Source organism: Athene cunicularia (assembly GCF_003259725.1).
Source record: "Athene cunicularia isolate RWA chromosome 6 unlocalized genomic scaffold, athCun1 chr6_part2, whole genome shotgun sequence".
In the NCBI taxonomy this organism is placed as follows: Eukaryota; Metazoa; Chordata; class Aves; order Strigiformes; family Strigidae; genus Athene; species Athene cunicularia.
The window spans coordinates 4352522-4371299 of record NW_020799106.1 but is presented as its reverse complement, the minus strand read 5'-3'; the positions used below and the strand labels follow the sequence as shown (position 1 = coordinate 4371299).

The following is an 18778-nucleotide window of genomic DNA, read 5'->3' as shown; positions in this document are numbered from 1 at the left end:
CTCTAAGCTGCTGGTACCCAGAATCCTTTATAGGTAGCATGTGGGTGGGATATGCTTTAGTGAAAGTTGCAGTTGCTGAATTTTTTAGTGAGGACATTACACCACTTAGCTGTGGATGTAATTTCCTTCTATTCCTTCTATTAGTCTGGTTAACACAGAGGTAAAAAGGAGGATGTTTTTCTTTAGGAAAAGTGATAACTTGTTATATGACAGTTCCGTAAGACAGCCATTGGGAATGTATTGCTTACAGTCCCTTAGCAATGCTCTGGTAGACTTTTGTCCTCAGCGAGGTAGAATTTTAACAAAAGCTTTCTTGTTGTGGTGTGTTATTTGGCCACAGTCTTACTTAATTAGAAAGAGAGCTGGAAAATTGTTCAAAATATTTTACTGCCTTAAAATAAGCTGCTTAATACTGATTTTGTACAGGCACAATAACTTTGGAAGTTCTGTTCTCTAGGTTGACATCATTGCTGCTTTCCATACCCTGATTGGAAAGGCTGAGTTTAAAATGTAAAGTTAGAATGTTACTTACTATTTGGCTAAAGAAATGTTCAGTATTTAATTTGAAGTGATATGTAAGTGTTCAATTTAGGAAGGTTATTGGAAGGACCTTCTAGAATGGTGAACATTAGTGTGCACAAATGCTTTCAAAACCTGGTTTTTGGTGCAGTCATCGAGCGTTATTATCACATAAGGATGAGCAGAGGAATTTAATGTTATTTGCAATTGACATAGCTGGATTCCCGTTACATAGGTAAACAGGAACATTTGGAAACTGTGTTAAGCACAGGTCGATCTGGATTCAGCTGCTGTGCTACTGTGAACGCCTGATTGCCAACACTAATTCTGCGAGAAACATTCCTCCCGTCCAGTTGCTTGTTCAGCCTGCTGTGCTGCTTTATGCCAGGACAGGCATTAGGGCAGCTGACTGATGAATTGGACAAGGGAACTGATGTGGGTTAAAATTAGCTCATTTTGAGGGCAGGAGGAAGGTTGGCTTCAACTGTGGTTGCCTTTAATAAATTCTCTTACCCAGTTCACTACACGACTACAGAAATGCTTGTGTGGTACAAGAAAGGGGCTAGGCTCTGATGGGAATGTGTAGGGACATAGAGTAATAAAGAACTGCTTCTTACAGCAGCAGGATCAGCTTTTGGGGGCTTTAAAGCTTCTGGAAAATATGACTGCAGTCTCACCTAGAGTGAGACTTGTATATAAACCAAACATTTAAACAAGGTATAACATAATGTGACCTGTTTGTGTTAGGACTTCTTTTTTACTGTGCTAAGATTTCAATCGATTCCATAATTAAAAACACCTTTCTGCTAGTGCTGTATCTTTTAACAAAGTCATTTTTTTCTTCCAGTTGTGCGTGCATTTACATTAAATAAGTGTTTGGACTGTGGTGTATATTTAAGCAGGTTTACTTGCTTACCTCTTCAGTCACTTTTAATTATACTAGTCGGCCTTTGCCATAATTACGTTTTCCAGCTGTTCACAATATCAGTCAAGAAATGGTAAACTTTAGTAAATTATAGAATGGCTAAATCCACATTCTAAAATGTAACAGTAATATTTTTAAAAAATTATCAGGCTACCTCATATTTTTCCTTGGAGGTCTCCATTTTGGTCTATATCTTAGTTTTGCTTTTCCTTTTAAAATAACCTTGTTCTACTATGGTATTTTACTCCTCCAAGTTAACACTACACTTAGAATCTAAAATCCAGTTTAATAAGGATTTTCTGGGAGACTGTCCACACGTTTGCATAGTATCCTTAAAGCTAACATGGAGAAGGTACATAAATCATGTATCTTATACCATTTTACAAAAATGTCAGACTGCTGGAGAATATGACAGTGAATCCTTCTTCAATTTAAATTAAAACCAGAAAAAAAAAAGTTGCAATTTAAAACATATTTGGCTACTTTACTGCTTAAACAGTTTCTCTTGAAAATAACTTAATGCCTGCAGATATTTTTTGATTCCTTTGTTATGAAATTTCTCTTGCGGATTAAATGAAAGCAAACTAATCATATGGGCTTGTCTGCTACATGTTGTTATAGAAACAGCAATTTCAAAATGAAAGTTGAGATTGAACATCAGCTCTAGATGTTCTAACTAAAATCTCTTTTGGTTGCATATGTGGCATTTTCATTTGCAGTGTGAAGCTGATCCTTTACATGTAATTGAAAGATACTTTCTGAAAGGTAATGAAATCATCTGGATTTATGAGAAACTCTCTGGAAAATATTCACGCTGATAGCCTTATTTCCCATTGCCTTTGAATCGAGACTTGAAGAAGCCATTAACACCAGCAAAGTCATTACTTCAACTTCAGATGACTTCACTGCTACTGCTGTTGAGCAAGAATGGTTCTGCAGTTCCTATTATGCAAGTTCTACTATTATTGTTCCAGCTAAATGTGATTATAACATATTATATTGCACAACTAAGTAGGAAAAGAGAAATGATATTTTCTGTAGCAAAGAAAATTTGCTGGAATCCAATTTGAGCAAGAAATATTCCTTATAGGCCAGTTCCTGAAATTTTTTCAAGCTTGCTTTATTTTGAAATGATTAATAAAGGCCTTGCCTACACCTGATAGCTTAGCACATTGGTGCATGTACCAGCAGTTCACCTTAGTCGCTTGGTATTTGTAATACATATTCTATTGTGTTCTGGTCATAGATCATAAAACATTTTTGTGGCAGGTATACCTGAAGCTTGAGGAATTCTGGGACACGGCTTCAAATTAACGTAGGCCTGTGATTTCCTCCTTGGCATATTTTGCCAGTGCAGTCTGCTCTGGTGCCACATGGTGCAGCAGGCTCAGAGCTATCTCCATGTTCATGCTAATCGTTGAGGTGAAACAGGGTGAGCAACAACAAAGTGTTTGCAGCCGTGGGCTCGTGGTTCATAGACCGGTTGCTAAACAGTGTAGCAGGAGTGAACGGACAAAATTAAGCTGGCATTTTTGCAGACTGGAATGACAGTTCTTGTTGGAACGTTGTTCTGGGCTAGGTCAGGTAGAGAAATTAATTGGAAAATGTGGTGATGGCTGCAGCAGCATAACTTCAAGGGAACCATGCAGTATTTCAAGGGAACCAGGGAGTTCATGCCTGGACTGGAGCAGAAGGATATCGATGTGCGTTCGTGACCATGTGAACATTTAGGGAGCCAGTAATATAAGCAATATTCTCTGCGTGTGCCAGGGAACTCCAGCAGTGGTGAAACAAGAGCAGCCATGAAAATACCTGTGTTCTCTGTAGTAAGGACTTTGTCCCGCTGGTTGGCTTAGACAAGCCTTCATACATGTGAAAATATTTTGGAAAAGCACAGACTAAGTGTCCAAATGTCTGGTATCTCACATCACATTGCTCAATTTATTCCTGCAATTGCTTGAAAGAGATTGTGGATGCGGGCAGGGAAAGCAGATATAATACCCAGATCCCACACGGTGGACCTTATAACACACGTGCTCAGATTGAATGGTTTGGAAACTATGCTTTATGGCTCCCTGGTGCTCCGCAGAATGCTGGCTGGTCATATAATGCCATCTCCTTCTGGATTTTAGCTGCTGCATTGCACCGGAGATAGCTAAAAGGACACTGAATCCTAATACTGCGTTTCCATGTTATAGGTACACGTTATACTTAGCACCCAGTGGCCACAAGGATGTTAAATTAACCCAAGTTCACAAAACAATGAAGATGGAGAAAATATTTGTAGTTGATCTGGTGAATTTGGTCTTGTGCATTAATGGGTTTGAAAGCCATAATTTTAACTTTAATCATATTTCCCTGCTTGCCTAAAACAGACCCCATGGAAATTCTTAACATTACAGCAGAAACCAACACATGAACAGATTATATTTTGTTTCCAGTGTTGTGTTGTTATTTTGTGGTTTAGTTTTTGGTACTAAAAACATGACAGAAGTTTGTTACCTATGATTTCATTTGTTTCATCTTAAAATAGGTACACAGAACTGGATCTTAGGTTATTCAGTACCTTTTCTCAAGAACTGTAATTTAGTTTGTTGTCTTAAAATGATCTTTATAACCAGTGCTCCTCTGTGTGGGGATTGGTTTAGCAGGGAGGTGTTGCACCTCAGCAATAAAAAAGTTCTCCTTTTTTTTTTTTCTTTCTGGTTTTTGTTTTGTTTTTAACTTAAACGATGAGCTTTCCAGAGAGGTATTATCAGGCAAAGAGATTTTTTCTCTTTGCAATAGATCATGGGTTTTTTGAAGATGGGGAAAGACTAAATGAGAAAATGATAATTTGGTGGTGGGTTTTTTTGTTTGTTTTGTTGTTGTTAAGTGGAACTGGGCATGTAGCGTCATTCACCCAAGCTTGGTAAATTCATCAGCCCATTACTGTAACAGCATCTTGTATCACTCCTTAAATATTCAAGCATCAGATATAGATTGTTGCTTGAGGATTTTTCTTCTCTGAATAATACCATAGTTGTGGGATAAAACCTGCAGCAAACATCATTAAATAAACTTGTGTGTATGGTATGCTTGAAGTTCTTACCTGTCAAATGTTAATCTATTTGATTTAATTTTTTTTGCTGGTATCTATGGTTACCTGAGTTAATGGGATATAGAGCACTTATGGATGAATTACTTCATCTCCTATTTTTAGACAGAAGAATTTAAATGAGCATATCCATCAGATATGCTACAAGCAGCTGTTGGTATTTCAAATGGTTACTTCAGTAATGCATTTAAAATCTGGGGAATGTTCTGTAAAATAATTTTTGTTTTTCTGAGTATCAGAACTAGGCTTATCCCCATGGGATCCCATGTGTAAATTTAATTTCTGTAGGTGTGTGTTTAACATCTTTAGCAGATGTTTGACATTTGGTTGAATTGTGTAAAAAGGAATGTGGTTGCTCTATCCCCACTGTATTTTGAGGAATGCCCTGAGGCCATCTTTGTGGTCAGATTCACTGTCCATCCAGACAGGAGATGTATGAACACAACCCTGGCTGTGGTTGTTGGCTTCCTTCAAAATCTGGGACACTCACTCCCTGTGCGTGGACACCCTTGTGTGGCAGGAGGGTCCTGCACGGACTTGATGTGCATTAGGTGGCCTCGTGTCCTGCCAGGCCCTGGCTTTTCCAACCGTAGGGTGCTGGATGGCTTCCAGGTGCTGAAACACATCACCCCATCAGGATTTGGGGTTATGCTGCTCTCCTGGGTATGCCAAAAATCCTTTTAAAAGCAGTGTTACAGTAGGCCATTGCCTGTTCACTCAGTGCACAATGTATATGCGAAGATATTCCCAGGGTTTCTGCTTTTACTTCTGTAAATAAAGTAATTATTTTAATTGGTTCATGTTGTGATGAGCAGTAATGTTGACCAGTTACGGTCTATACATTTTTTCAGTTGTGGTTTTTTTTTGACTTTTACTAAAATCTTTCAGTATTTTACACATGATTTTTTTTTTTTCCACTCGGTGTTTTTTTTATTGTAGTAATGCCATAACAAAGAAACTAGATACTATGAAAATACCACTGGATCTAGTCAAGGTGATAAAAATCAATTGAACTGTGTCCCCAAACAGAAGGGGAAACCTTGGCTGTAACAGTGCTGCTCTGTAATCTGTCTTTTTATTATTAGCTGAAGAAATTTGATAGACTTATGATATACTTCTCATATATATTTTTAATTGTTTCTATGTAGCTCTCCCTAATTAAGGCAAAACTAAAATGTCTGTTTTGAAATGACAAACAGGATTTTTTTATATTAGAACAAAGTATTTTTTTCATGCTGGAAATTTGTTCTAGACGGGTAACTGCTACAAATGGTCCTTTAAATGTGGACTAGATAAGTTTCTTTTTAAATTTTTTATAACTATACTATTAGCCCTGAATGTCCTGGTTCACTAAGATGAACATAAAATAGATACAAGTTTAGAATACATTGCATAAACAATGGCCCACAGAAGTACAGTGGGAGACCTAAATAGCAGCCGTAACAATGTGGTTGTCCAACTGAGGAGTTCAGAGAAAAGGAGCTGCTTGCTGTTATTTTAGATTATTCACTAAACTACTGTGGAGAAGAATGAACAGTATGAAATGAGCTGGTGAAGGCAGAGGGAGGGGAAACACACAACGTACATTCTGTAATTCAGAATTAAAATGCCATAATGTGCTCTATTCCCTTAGTTTCGTATTTTATGCCGTTTTAATAGTTTTATGAGAAAATATTTTTATAAGCAGTTCTTAGTTGTTTTTTTTTTTTTTATTAATTGGAAATTAATCTAGATTAGATAAGAGGCCAAATGATACTTCCCTTACACTGTCATTGGCCATAAAGTAATACCAGTGCGGACCTGAACCAATAACTCATTACCACAGTTTGTCATTCCTAGGAAACCAGAATTCGAGCAGTGGATAAGGACTCCAAGAGAAGAACTAATAACTTCTCTGTTATCAACCCCGTATCTGGAGAGGCTGTAACACAACTTTTTGCTACCGACAGTAGGGATGAACTTCATAAGTGGATGGAGGCTTTCTGGCAGCACTTTTATGATCTGAGTAAGTAAGCGGGCAGTGCTGGCACTGTGCCCTCCAAGTGGGGTGTTATGTAACCTCAAAGGGGTCTTTGAACAGTTTGAATTGGAATTGCCTCAGAAGCCTTTGTTTGCAACAACGGGAAGAAAAACGTTCTTTGGGATAATATTAGGTGGTGCTCTAAGCCATCAGAAGGCAAATGTTTGACTAAACTAAGGTCCATGTGTTCAGGCTGCATTTTTGCAGGAAACCAGAAGCAGAATATGCCCATCAGTCTCTTAGCGGCGTTTTAGGTAATTTTTTTTTTCAAGGACTGCTGAATTCTCACAATCTCTTCCTCCACTGTAGCAGGAAGAGTCCACCTCTGCCTGGGCATCCTACCAGCGGTGTGTTGGTTTTGTGAGATTCTGCACATACGAAACTTTTGGGCGTGGAAGCCTTAGTGGGAAGTGGTGAGGATGCTGGATTCCTTTGGGGGCTTGGCTAGGATGCAGGTTCAGCCAGCCCTTGCAAGTAGGCATATATATATATATATGATTTCTTTGCTCAGCAGTATTATGGATGAATTAAATTGCAATTGATTGTAACGGAATTATGTGATTCTGTTGGTAATTCCAAGATTTTGGTACCCCTTTTCACATGGGAATATGCTCATCTAGCCACGCTCCAGTCCAGCCATGCAAATACACGCTGCTTACTTGAACCTGGTAAAAGCTGTACCTGAGACTTGGTAACAGATGATATAAATGAGATGAAAAATTGACACTCTGATCCTTTGGCTAACCTCTGGAACAACGCTGTTCTTACATGAGAGAAGAACCTCATTTATTGCTGTAAAACAGTGAAACAGTGTTGAAGTAGTATACTGTGTTGCTTGTTTAACCAAATATTTATTATAAGAACTGTATAGATTAATTTGTCTTTGTCTTTTTCCTCTACTTGAGTAGTTTGGCTCACAGGTTTATTAAGAGTAGAGTACAACTGTCAGTTATTATGCTGCCATTGACAAGGTGTAGTTCCTGATAGTCATTTTGATCAGGTCAAAAACCAGAACCAGGTCAATTAATGAAATATCAGTCTTTAGTCAGAGGCCACACCAATAAAATCAGTGGATTGAGGTTGTGGAAACTTGCTATTGTAGTTCATATTTCTAGTACTTTCTAGCTCTGATTTACAATAAGAAAAGGCTCTATCAATTAAAGAAACACACCAAGCAAAAACTAGGGCATCCTCTTTAAATTAACGTAGAGAGGGGTAAAAGAACTACTTCTTATTCATTATAGATAGAATACCCATGGATTTTTTGAGACATTTTCCTTAGGTTCAGAAAAAATGGGTCACTTGGCATTTAAATGCCTTTTTTCTTCCCTGGTTCTAAAATTCTCTTAAAATTAATGTGCTCAGAAAACTTGGAATGATTGGTATGAACAAAGTAATTTTACTGTGTCTTGTTTTCCTTAAGGTCAAAATCTATTAATAGAAAAAGAGGTTTCCTTGTCTGCTAACAGATAAAAGGCAAGTTATCCTCTATTAAAGACAGAACATTCCTTTACTGTAATATTGTAATATAGTTGTATAACATCCAGTTTGGAGTATATTGGCAGCTGTCCCCAATAACTTCATGAAGCTTCCCTAACCTTAAATTATTACTTTTCTTAGGGGTTTTTTGGTGATGAATTTATACTATGTTTGGGGATTTGAAGGCAAATAATGATATTTAACCTTCGTAGTATAACAGTACTACTGGGATGCTTAAATTAAAGATATGACCTTTATTTTATGGTCACCTTATGACCCTTTTGCTAAGAGAATGAGTACAGAGTTGAAAATACAAATACATCCTGAGCATTCCTGCTAAACAAAAGTAAATGCTTACTGTTTAGCATGGCTTTGGAGATAGTTTCCTAACACAACCTAATAACTTCATTTTTTTCAAGCTGAAGTGTTTAAGTTCCAGTCATTGTTCTCTTTTCTCTCTCAGGCCAGTGGAAACATTGCTGTGAAGAATTTATGAAAATTGAGATTATGTCACCACGGAAACCACCTTTGTTCTTGACAAAAGAAGCGACCTCCGTCTACCATGATATGAGTACGTGGGATTTGTCTTTTCAAGTTGCAGGGTAACAGAAACAACATTGTCTGTATTCAGATGGCTTCTGGTGTTGATGTTGAAACACTGAGTTTTTCAAGGACAATTCAGACAATGAAAGAGCAACATAATTGCATACCAAGGAGTTCATATTAAATCTGAATTTGTAATAGCACAAATAATGAATACATTTTTATACCTTGAGCCAAAAAATCTGCAATCTGAACTGTAGCTAGGGAGCCCTGAACACTCAAAAAAGCTGTCACTAGAAATAAACACTCATCATAAGAGTCGTATAAAGCTCAGGAAACGTAAAGGTAAAATAGTCCAGTCTGCAAACCACTAATATCTTTAACTAGTTGCCTGAAATTAATTTGCTGTTCTGTAAGCTATTTAAAGGCTTACCTAACATAACTTACCTAATTGTTTGGTCTTTGGTAATGATGTCAAAAAATATGCATGGAAAATCTAGCTAGCATGTATTTGAGACTTGTTTTTTTACAGAGCAAAATGGTATGCAGCAGGATTATTTTAATAGTTTCATTACAGAAATAATATTTACAGACTAGAAAAAGTAGGTCACTTTGTTTTAATGGATCCAGTGCAGTATTGGCTGAGAAACACTGTACAACTATAAATGCCTGACTGCTTGCTACTTGAGATTGGAACTGTGAAGATGCTCAAAATGCCATGTGGGTCATTGAGTTACCGTGCATCAGAGCACCGAACAGTCAAGAGAGTCCTATCTAAGCTATGAATGTGGAGCAGAAAGGCAGTAAATCAACTATATAGAAGTTTTACGAAGGTAACACGGTAGCATAATTCTACTGATATTCAAGTACATCAGTGAGGAGCAGAACACAAACTCTGTTTCACTCCTAATATACCTGGGGTTTTTTTTCCTGCTTATTTATAGTATTCATAGGTAAAACCCTGTGTTTAAAAATGTGATGAAAATTATTAACGTGTGGCATGCAATAGAAAAGATATAGCTGCTGTTTGAAGCTAGTATTACTGCAGTACACATCGAAAACTCAATATGAGGGATAAGAAATGGGGCAAGACAGTCTTAAAGCACATAAAGAAAAATGATATATGTAAAGATGTCCCATTTTCTGCAGGCTAGAAGCACAAGAATATTTAGTCATAGACTTTCATGGGCCCTTCTGTGAAACGAAAATTTCAAAGCACTATACAACAAAATATGTTTAATATCTAATACATATAGGTTTCCTAGTAATACATTATTTTTTCTACTTTCACTTGGAAAGAAATATCAGTGCCTACCCTCTTGCCTCAATGCCAGCTGTCACAAACAGTTCCCTCCTGTCACCTCAGTTCTCTCTTTGAAAGCATATGTAATCTTTTTCCATTTCATCCATTAATACTCTTAATAGTAGTCCAGACTTCATGAGACATAGTTAATACGGTTTTGTATTCTGAATAGTAATAACAAAATAGTTAGCGGTAAAATCGTTGGTAGCGTTTTAATCTGAGTTAATTGCTGTCCCTTAAAATTACAGGCATTGATTCTCCAGTGAAACATGAGGGCTTAGCGGATATCGTACAAAGAAAAATCGAAGAGAGTGATGGTGAGTTCCTTCTTGGCCAGCAAAAAGATTCTGCTTCTTCCCTATGGGCTTCACTCTTTGATGGATCTCATGAGATGGTTGTTCAGAAAAACATGAATCTGAGCCCAAAAACAGATACTATAAGTCCTAATGAGAGCAGAGGAAAGAAAAGAAGAGCTCCACCTCCACCCTCCGATAAGCCACCGTACAGTGCAAAAGCACAGGTGAACACGGAGCAATCGGGCAAAGAAAACTGGGAGAAGTCTGACCGTGCATCTGCTAGTAGTTTTTCCTTCGATTCAAAGTTACCTACAAAAATGCAGCAGCTGACGCCCATTGCTGCTCCTCGCAAAATTGGTCCTTGTAGAAAAAGCAGTTTAGCTGGCCATGGGAATCTCATTTCACTGGTTAGCAAGACTGAGTCTGAAACCAAACCTGTACCAACCCCTAGACAGAAGTGCATCACAGAAATGCTAGACCCTAGATCATGGTTGCAGCCATAGACATTATAATTAGCTCAGAAGAATCCCTGAAATTTGAAGTTTCTCAGCCTTCTACTGTAACTCTTGGGCAAAAGTAGATTTTAGCATATAGCTTATAAGTATTGAGGCTAAAGGTTTTTTTCTTTTAGCCAGGGCATTACTACTAGCTGCAGTCTCAGCTGTACTCGTTATTGCTAACATCTAAATAATCGCAGTAGCAGCAGGGGGAGTTATCTCTGTCTGAAGTAACGGTGCCGCTTCTGAAAAGAGTGGTTTGGTACTCTCCTCGTGAAAAACCGTCAGAGTTCAGGGCCCTCAGCCCAGACTAGTTCAAGTGGGAATTTCACAGGAATCTTGCAAATCTGGCTTTCTTGGGCTCCATGCTTGGCTTCACCTAAAATATTCTTATCTCTCCTTCACTCTTTGGGAACCACTGCTTGTAAGGTAAGAGCCTATGAAAAGTTGTTGTGCTCTTCTCAATGCTCTGTGACTCTCTATAGATTTCTGAAGCAGTTCTATCCAATCTAGCGTGGGATCTCCTAAGTTCTTGCTGGTGTGTGCACTGTCCAAACAGACCAGGATTATCTGTGTGTGAGCAAGAGTGTGATCCATCGCTGCTGCTTATTTCGGACTCACGTGAACACTTAAAAGCAGCACTGCGCATGAAGGCCTAGTCAAGATTTCATCACAGTTGTTTTTTCTAACGGATGGGGCTCTGTAGCATAGCTTTTCCTTTGTGGAGCCTCTCGGCTGTTCCTAGTTGGTAGGTAGCTGGTTTGTAAACACAGCAGTGGTACTGATAAACAAATGGGGGTTTTTCACCACTTGTTCTTTCTGAAATAGCTGAGAATAAGGTACTCGAGGTGAAAATACTGCACTTTGATGTTCTTCCATCAGACTGCTCACTCTTTTTGTAGGAAGCATGGATTATTAGGGTTCCTGTGGCACCTCCAAAATGTACGTTACATAGAGAAAAGATTCTGTTCTCCTGGATCCACAGCTTAAATATCCAACCCTTTCCTTGGTTGCTGCGTTTATCTCAGATGCTGGAACTGATCCAAGAGCAAAGGTCTGCTTGCAGATCTCCCTCTAGAGCCTTCGTATTCAAATCTGTGTTGAGAGTCGTATCAGCAACTGTACACATACAGTTCATTAATTTTTTAATTCTTTTTTTTTTTTTCCAAAAGTGTGGATGGCTTTGGAAGCTTTACCATTTCTCCAGAAGATACTGTGTGCATGGTTGGTTGGTTTGCTTTATCTATTTTTTTTGTCTTCTGCTAAGCTCTTGGATGCACAGCTGTAAAGGTATCTGCTGAATTCCCTCAGTAGTTCATTGGCTATTTGGGATGGGGCTTGAGAGGCAGGTTTCATTTACAAATCCTTTCTCAGGATTAGAGCCCTTTGTTTCTAGAATGTCCTTGTTCATTCTTCGTTTAATCACATTCCATTTTCCCTCTGAAACAGCCATAATCATTCTTACAATAAATCATGCTGTTACTTAAGTGGATGGTTTGTGAATGGTTTATAAATAGGAACAGAAAAACTGAAGAATAACTACATGATTATGTAAATCAGACACAGTTGACTAAGTGGACTGTGCAACTGAACAAGAAATAGGAAAAATAAACAGGGGGAAAACAAGCATATTTTTCCAAAATGCAGCTGCAGTTTACTTAGCTTTAAATCTAGCCTTAAATGTTACTGTGCTCTGGAAAGGAAGAATACCTTTTTCTTGGTAACCTCCTTCCATTTAGTTGTTATATTTCAAAATAAATCTCATAAATATATAAGGCAAGAAGGCACCATAATGAGGATTTATTTTTAAATTCAACAGGCCATTGAATTTCAACGAGCAGTTTCTCTGCTAAATTCAGTGGCTTTGTTTTGAACTGAACATACATATTTTAGGAAGGCATTTAATATTAATTTAAAGTCAAGTGATGAGAATTCACTCATACCTCCTGTTGCAATAGTTAATTACCCAGGTACATTTTTCGCTTGATTTTCTATTTGCATTTCTAGCTCCACCTTAAGTTATTTTGGTCTTTTTATGCATTTGATTGCTTATATTGATCTCTGTAGTATCAGCTTTTCTAATTGCTTGTGTGTAGTTATAAATCATGATTATGTCCCTTTTAACCTTTTCTCTGATGAGATGTACTGAATTCCTTAACTTTCTTATGGCAGTGAATGTTATCCAAGACTAATTAATCTTCACGTTCTTCTCTGTACTTCTCACGTATTGAAATATTTCTAAGTGTGACATCTGATTCAGATGCCACATGTCAATACCGATCCATCAGGACTAAATAAAGACATAACGTGATCCTCTTACTCCGATTAATATCTCCCTCCCCTCTTTCCTCAAAAATTGTATTACCTTTTTTTTTTTTTTGTGGAAGCATTCCCTTGGATGCTGACTTTTGTGGCGCAAGTCCTCTTCAGAGTCTTTTTCAAGAATGCGGTACATCATCCTCTTATTATCCTACTTATTTTTTCTTAGAAATATACACTGTATTTTACCAGCATTAAAATACTGCTCATGAAGTGATCCAGATTGCTCTGTATAACTGACCTGTCCTCGTTCTTTACTACTCCAGCAGTCTGCGTGTCCTTTGCAAATTTATTGCAAGTGATTTTTACAGTTTCTTCCAGATCATTGATTTTTAAAATTGAATGCAAGGCGAGGTTTGTAGAGAGAGGTGATAAGTTTTTATTACATCAGTGACATGGGTAGGGGGGTGGGGAAAAGCAAACAGACAGGCCATTGAGTTCGTGTCCTTTTTTTCCCAGAGCCTTTAAAAGATTGAGTAAGATGGAAAACAACTATACTTCTTGCTGATTCCCTGTTAATACTGCATTTTAAAATTAGTTTTCTGTCTTCAACATAACATTCTATATTGATTTGATCTAGTACTGATATTTTAAAGAAAATGATCTGTTCATCTGGTTTTCAGTAGGTGACTTAGTGTTCTTATGGGTAACACCTCGGTGCAGCTGTCTTTGCAAGCTGAACTTACTATATCAAAGAGTAAAACGCAACCTGTTGTTCGAGACCTATTCTCCATGAAGCTGTGTTAATTGACATATCTATCCTTAAATTACACTCAGATGAGCCAGTTCACTATATTGTCCTGGCCACTACTAAGCAAACTAGGCCATTAACTACCCTGGTCATCCTGCTTCATAACAACCGTGTTGTTCTTATGGTCCTGTAAAATGTCACGGCAGTCGAGCCTTGTTTAACTCCTTGAACATTTTTAGGCTTCTACAGCTGGAAAAGCTTCTGCTACCAAATGTAATTTCTGTTACTTTAAACACCCGCTATATAATCCCTATTATGAAGCATCAGTTGACCTCAGATTTTATTGTTACTGACTTAGTCTTTTTTTCCCCCCCTTCTGTATTGCCATTTATTATCGCTTTCATGTCTTCTGTTAAGCAAGTTGGTTTCATTGATAAAAACTTCAGACTACCATCAAACGCCAGTCTAGGCTATACAGAAAAGTCAGTTGTTGGAAATACATTTGTACTCAGCTTTTGTCTACACAGGAGAACATAAATATTAGTCATAAAAACAGAGCATAATTTTAGGAGTATAATTAGAAGATGTATCTTGGAGGAAAACTGATATTTTTTGGCTTTTCCATAAGGTGACAAGTTGTAATACTTTATTATTTTCTTACTTAACTTTGCTTAGGTTTGTTCAGAAATTTTTTTTTCTCCAATTTTCCAGATTATAATGAGGATGAATATTCAAAACAGGAATTAAGACCAATAAATTGCTTGTACTCAAGCACTCTAATAGTAGGAAGCCAGTTTATGTCGCAGTGTGGTACAGTGATGTTTCAGACCTTGAATGGATTCACTTCCCAGGCCGTGGGGTTTTAAGGACCACCGGAGGCGGTTGCTGAAGCCTGTCTGCTGGTAGTACACGGGGCTGGGGAGCTGTTAGCTTTCGTCCTTCAACGTGGAGGTGAGGAGGAGTCCCGAGGCAGAAGGCAGCCTGTTCCTTACGGTGGAAACAGTTTAACTGTCGCTTCTGGGCACTCGTTAAGCCATCTTATCAGTTACTTTCAGTCATGAGGGTGCTTTAATTGCATGACTCAAAATATCAGTGATCAAAAACCAAAAGTCATTTGATTAGCATCTATAAACAACGCTGAAATAGGAAATATTTCACAAAAGCATGGGTGACGTTAGCCAGCCTCCTGCTGGGACCAGGCTTGGCAGACAGCAGGAGCCCTGAGGCTTCTCCCAGCCCTTGTGCCCCACTGCCCCCTGTTCACCTTTGTGCAGGCAGGTGGGAGTGCTGCTGCCTGGCAGTGGAGTCCATGGAAAAACTGCTTGTTCAGAGACACCGCACCCACGACCGACAGCTCAAACTACCCGGTGTAGCACGGTGAAGACATTGGTGGCACCTGCTACTGCTGAACCACGCACATGATTAGGTACTTTTCTGAGGAATATGTCAGGTCTGCTCTGAAAATCATAGCTGCTTGTTTGCTGCTGGGATGAATTAATTGCTGCTTAAAAGCAGAAGTGGTAGGATTGTGGTCTTGAAGTCAGGAGGAGGCAATAGTCAACCTGAACTCTTCTTTTAGGAAGTACAGCTTGAAAGCAATTGCTAGTCCAAACTTGACTATTTCACAGAACACAAACAACTTTTGAACAAAGACTTAATTTAGTAACTTCTTATATTACACCTAATGTCTTCAGCTATTCACTTGGTCTTGGAACAGTAGATCGTACCTTTTGCCATTTTAAAGACATTACCTTAAAATGTTTACAGTTTTACTAGTATTGTGATTTAATTTTTTTCTGTGGTAATTATAGTAATAGTTATTTTATGGTGCTTTGTACATATTTGGAAATACTGTCCTAGTATTCTGAGTTGATTTGTAATTAATGTAGATTGCCATCATAGAAAAATGAAGATTTCGACACTAATGTATTGTGAAATGTTAGAACTGCAATCTTTTTTTGCTGCTAACATATTGTATTTCTGTTAAAATATGCAAGCAAAATTAAAAACATTTCTAGAGTAAAAGGGTTTTGGTGTCATTTTCTTCAATCTAGAACTACATTAAGCGTTACTTCAGTTTATAAACCGTGGGTGATGGCTGCTGTAAAATCAGAGAATTTATGGGGAGCTACTTTTCTACTGGGCCTGCTGAATGCATCCCTCTGGGCTCGTACTGACAGTAGCAAACAGTATTGGCCTCAGTTTGCTGAACTAGGGGAAGGGAGGAAAAAAAATGTTGGCAGCTAGCACCGATTGCTCAACTAGTTGTCTGATGTATCCAACAGATCTTTGTGTGAATGTGTAAAGTTAGAAATGTTACCTGAGATGCACCTTGTCTCCACAAATGTGCCCGAACGTTTCGGTTTAGGTGCTACCTTACTTCTCATAGTCTTGCAAGACAACGTGTTGTGAAGCAGTTTTACATCACTCCGTCTGCTTTGTAAGGAGACTTCATAAATGAGTCACTGACAGTACTAACGCCATCCGTTAATTTTTTTTCTTTCATAGGCAGCCTGGTGCTGAAGGGGAACTCCTGTTCACCTCACTGGCTGGAGCGTGGTGTAGTGCTGCTAATTTAAAGCAAACTGTGCCACTCAAGTAAAGTGTTCTTTTGGCCCAATTATTGTAAAAGAACTGTAATAAACGTAGAGGGAATTGTTAGACATTTTAATTTTAGAATATTTGACTGATTTAAGAGTCCGTGAAAAAAAAAAACAAACAAAACAGACCAACAAAAGTGTGATTGCTAATTGCAAGGCAAGCCAGTGAAGCCGAGTGATTTAATGAAAATCATGTTGCAGCTAAAGTTGCTGCAGTTTCCTTTAAGGGATCTTAGTAAAGTAAGATATGATGATCTCTTCATATAGCCATTAGCAAATGGTTATACTGTCATCTTTCTGTATATGTATTATATATTCACAGAAAAATCTGTTTGTGAGACATCAAAATAAATTGCTTTTTATGGGGAAGAAACAATCTTTCAAGATTTTTATATCAAGATAGCTTTCTAAATGTTCCTTATGTACCTCCCCAAAGGGAGAAAAATTATAGTAACTAGTGAAGTGTCTTTTATTCTGTTAAAGCTTCTCTTCACATTTCTGTAAGCTTCTTCCAAAATACAAAAAAATATAATTTATAATATACGTTGCCTCACCTGAGGGTTTTTTTTATTTGGATATTGTTCAGTGTCACCTGCATCAGAAGGTGATGCAGGAATACCCGCGGAGGAAGTTGTGGACTTGTGTTTCATACACCCACAGCTTCTTCCTAGCCCTCAGTAACTGCAGGCTCTTTTATATGCAGGTGTGGGAAGCCTTTTAATCTGACAGAGTTTTGCTGCACGTCTGTCTTTGGACATGAATTAATAGTGGCAGTTAAAAGTAAAAAAATTGTGGTTTTTAATTTACTTACATGTTGGCATCACTGATGCCTTGTAGAACTTGCAGTTTGGTGATGTGCCACAACAGTTTTCTTTCCGAACTTTAAAATGTTTCTATTTTCTTTTGCTAAGAGGGAAAGAGTTAGTAATCGTCCATTACTTTCCTTTTTTTTGTCACTGGCTATAAAGGTGGTACCAAAATACAAATGTCTTTGCTTAAGCTTTTCCACCCTGGAGCCAAATGATCCCAGTCTTTTCCATCTTTCTCTGGATTATATTTTCCTTTTTCTAATTAGTGTCTATTTCACAATCCCACATGTATTTTGACGATATCTTTCTTGAGCTGGGTGCCCACAGCTGAACACACACTTATAGCTCAGGGGTACTTTTGATTTACAAGAACAGAATATGTTCATTAATATTATCTCTATTTCAGCTGCTCATTCTGCATTAGCAAAAAAAAACCCCACCAAACAAAAACGTTTCCATTGCTCTGTGGTCGGAATGGTCTGTGCTTGAACCTTAGGAAAGAAAAGAAGATCCTAGCGCTGTTATGGTGAGCTTAATACTGACTCACAATTTTTCTCAATAGCAGGAAAAATGTTATGGATGCATAGCTGGCACAAGTAAGCTGCTTCGTCCACACAACATTTGTTTTTCAGATGGCAGCAGCTGCTTTGCTTCCTTCGGTTTTGAGTGATCATTACTCTTCAGTGTCTCCCGTCTCTATGCAAGGGTTGAGAGCTTTTAAAACAAACTGAGAGCAATTGAACTGACCTTCTCATGATGTGGATGTATCAGCCGGAGTCACAGTTGTCGAAGCACTGAGCTTCCAGATTTTGAGCCCAGGTATTCGGCTCGTAGGAAAATCGAGTCTATGGCAACTTTGCCTTTCTTTCTCCTGAACCCAGACTTACTGACTGAAGGCTGGGGACAAGGCTGCTCCTCTCACCAGTGTAGCGTTATCTCATGGCATGGCCCATTCGAAATGTCATGGGGCAGCCTAGCTCTTCAAACGTGAAAAACTTTGTTTAAAGTTAGAGTCGCCCTTAAATTTTATTAAGTAAATTAAAAGCTTTTTATTAAGGACAAAGCCTAATAGTGGTATTCCACACACAGCTCCAGGTCAAATTGGATTTACTGTACCATGCCTTTAATATATCAGAATTTTTTATTATTTTAGTAAGAGTTCATTTGTGTGTCTAATAATCCATCACATTTTACTCATGACCTCATTAGAAATTTTCTTAAATATTTGCTTGATCATTATCCTACAGGAAAGAATGGTCTGCTGTCTTGGGACTAACTCAGGTTCATCCCAGCTCGTGCAAGAGCCAGTTAAGCCTACGGACCGATGCACACTCTTCCATTTATCCATTTTAAATAGTTATATAGTTCCTTGGAAAGTCAAGTTAGTGTTTTCCAACCGTTAATGCATAACCCACGATTTACATTTTTCATAAGGATAAACCAGAACACATCGGTCTTCTGCTACTCTACAGCTTGCTACGGTGATTAATATAAACTTCAGCAACAATTTGTTTACTTGCCCTTTTCTACATGTTTCCTGCGGCAGGGCAAATTCTGTCAACCATACCTGCAAAAAAAAAAGCCAAAAAAGGAAAAGATAGAGCCAATTATTTAGTTGGGCTCCATCTGTCTTTTATTGAAGCATTAAAGAGAGCCAAGGGGTTACTGCAGAAACAATTA

At 38.1% G+C, this 18778-nt stretch overlaps 1 protein-coding gene across 1 annotated transcript in view; it reads left to right on the top strand.

The window, feature by feature from the left end:
- Nucleotides 1–10944, top strand: part of RTKN2 (rhotekin 2) — a 28128-nt gene extending 17184 nt beyond the window's left edge. The window contains exons 9-11 of the mRNA XM_026851935.1: nt 6381–6546; nt 8504–8611; nt 10135–10944. Of these exons, the coding sequence (XP_026707736.1) occupies nt 6381–6546; nt 8504–8611; nt 10135–10685 (825 nt within the window). The 3' untranslated portion in view covers nt 10686–10944. The remainder of the gene's footprint in view (nt 1–6380; nt 6547–8503; nt 8612–10134) is intronic.
- Nucleotides 10945–18778: the final 7834 nt, after the last annotated feature.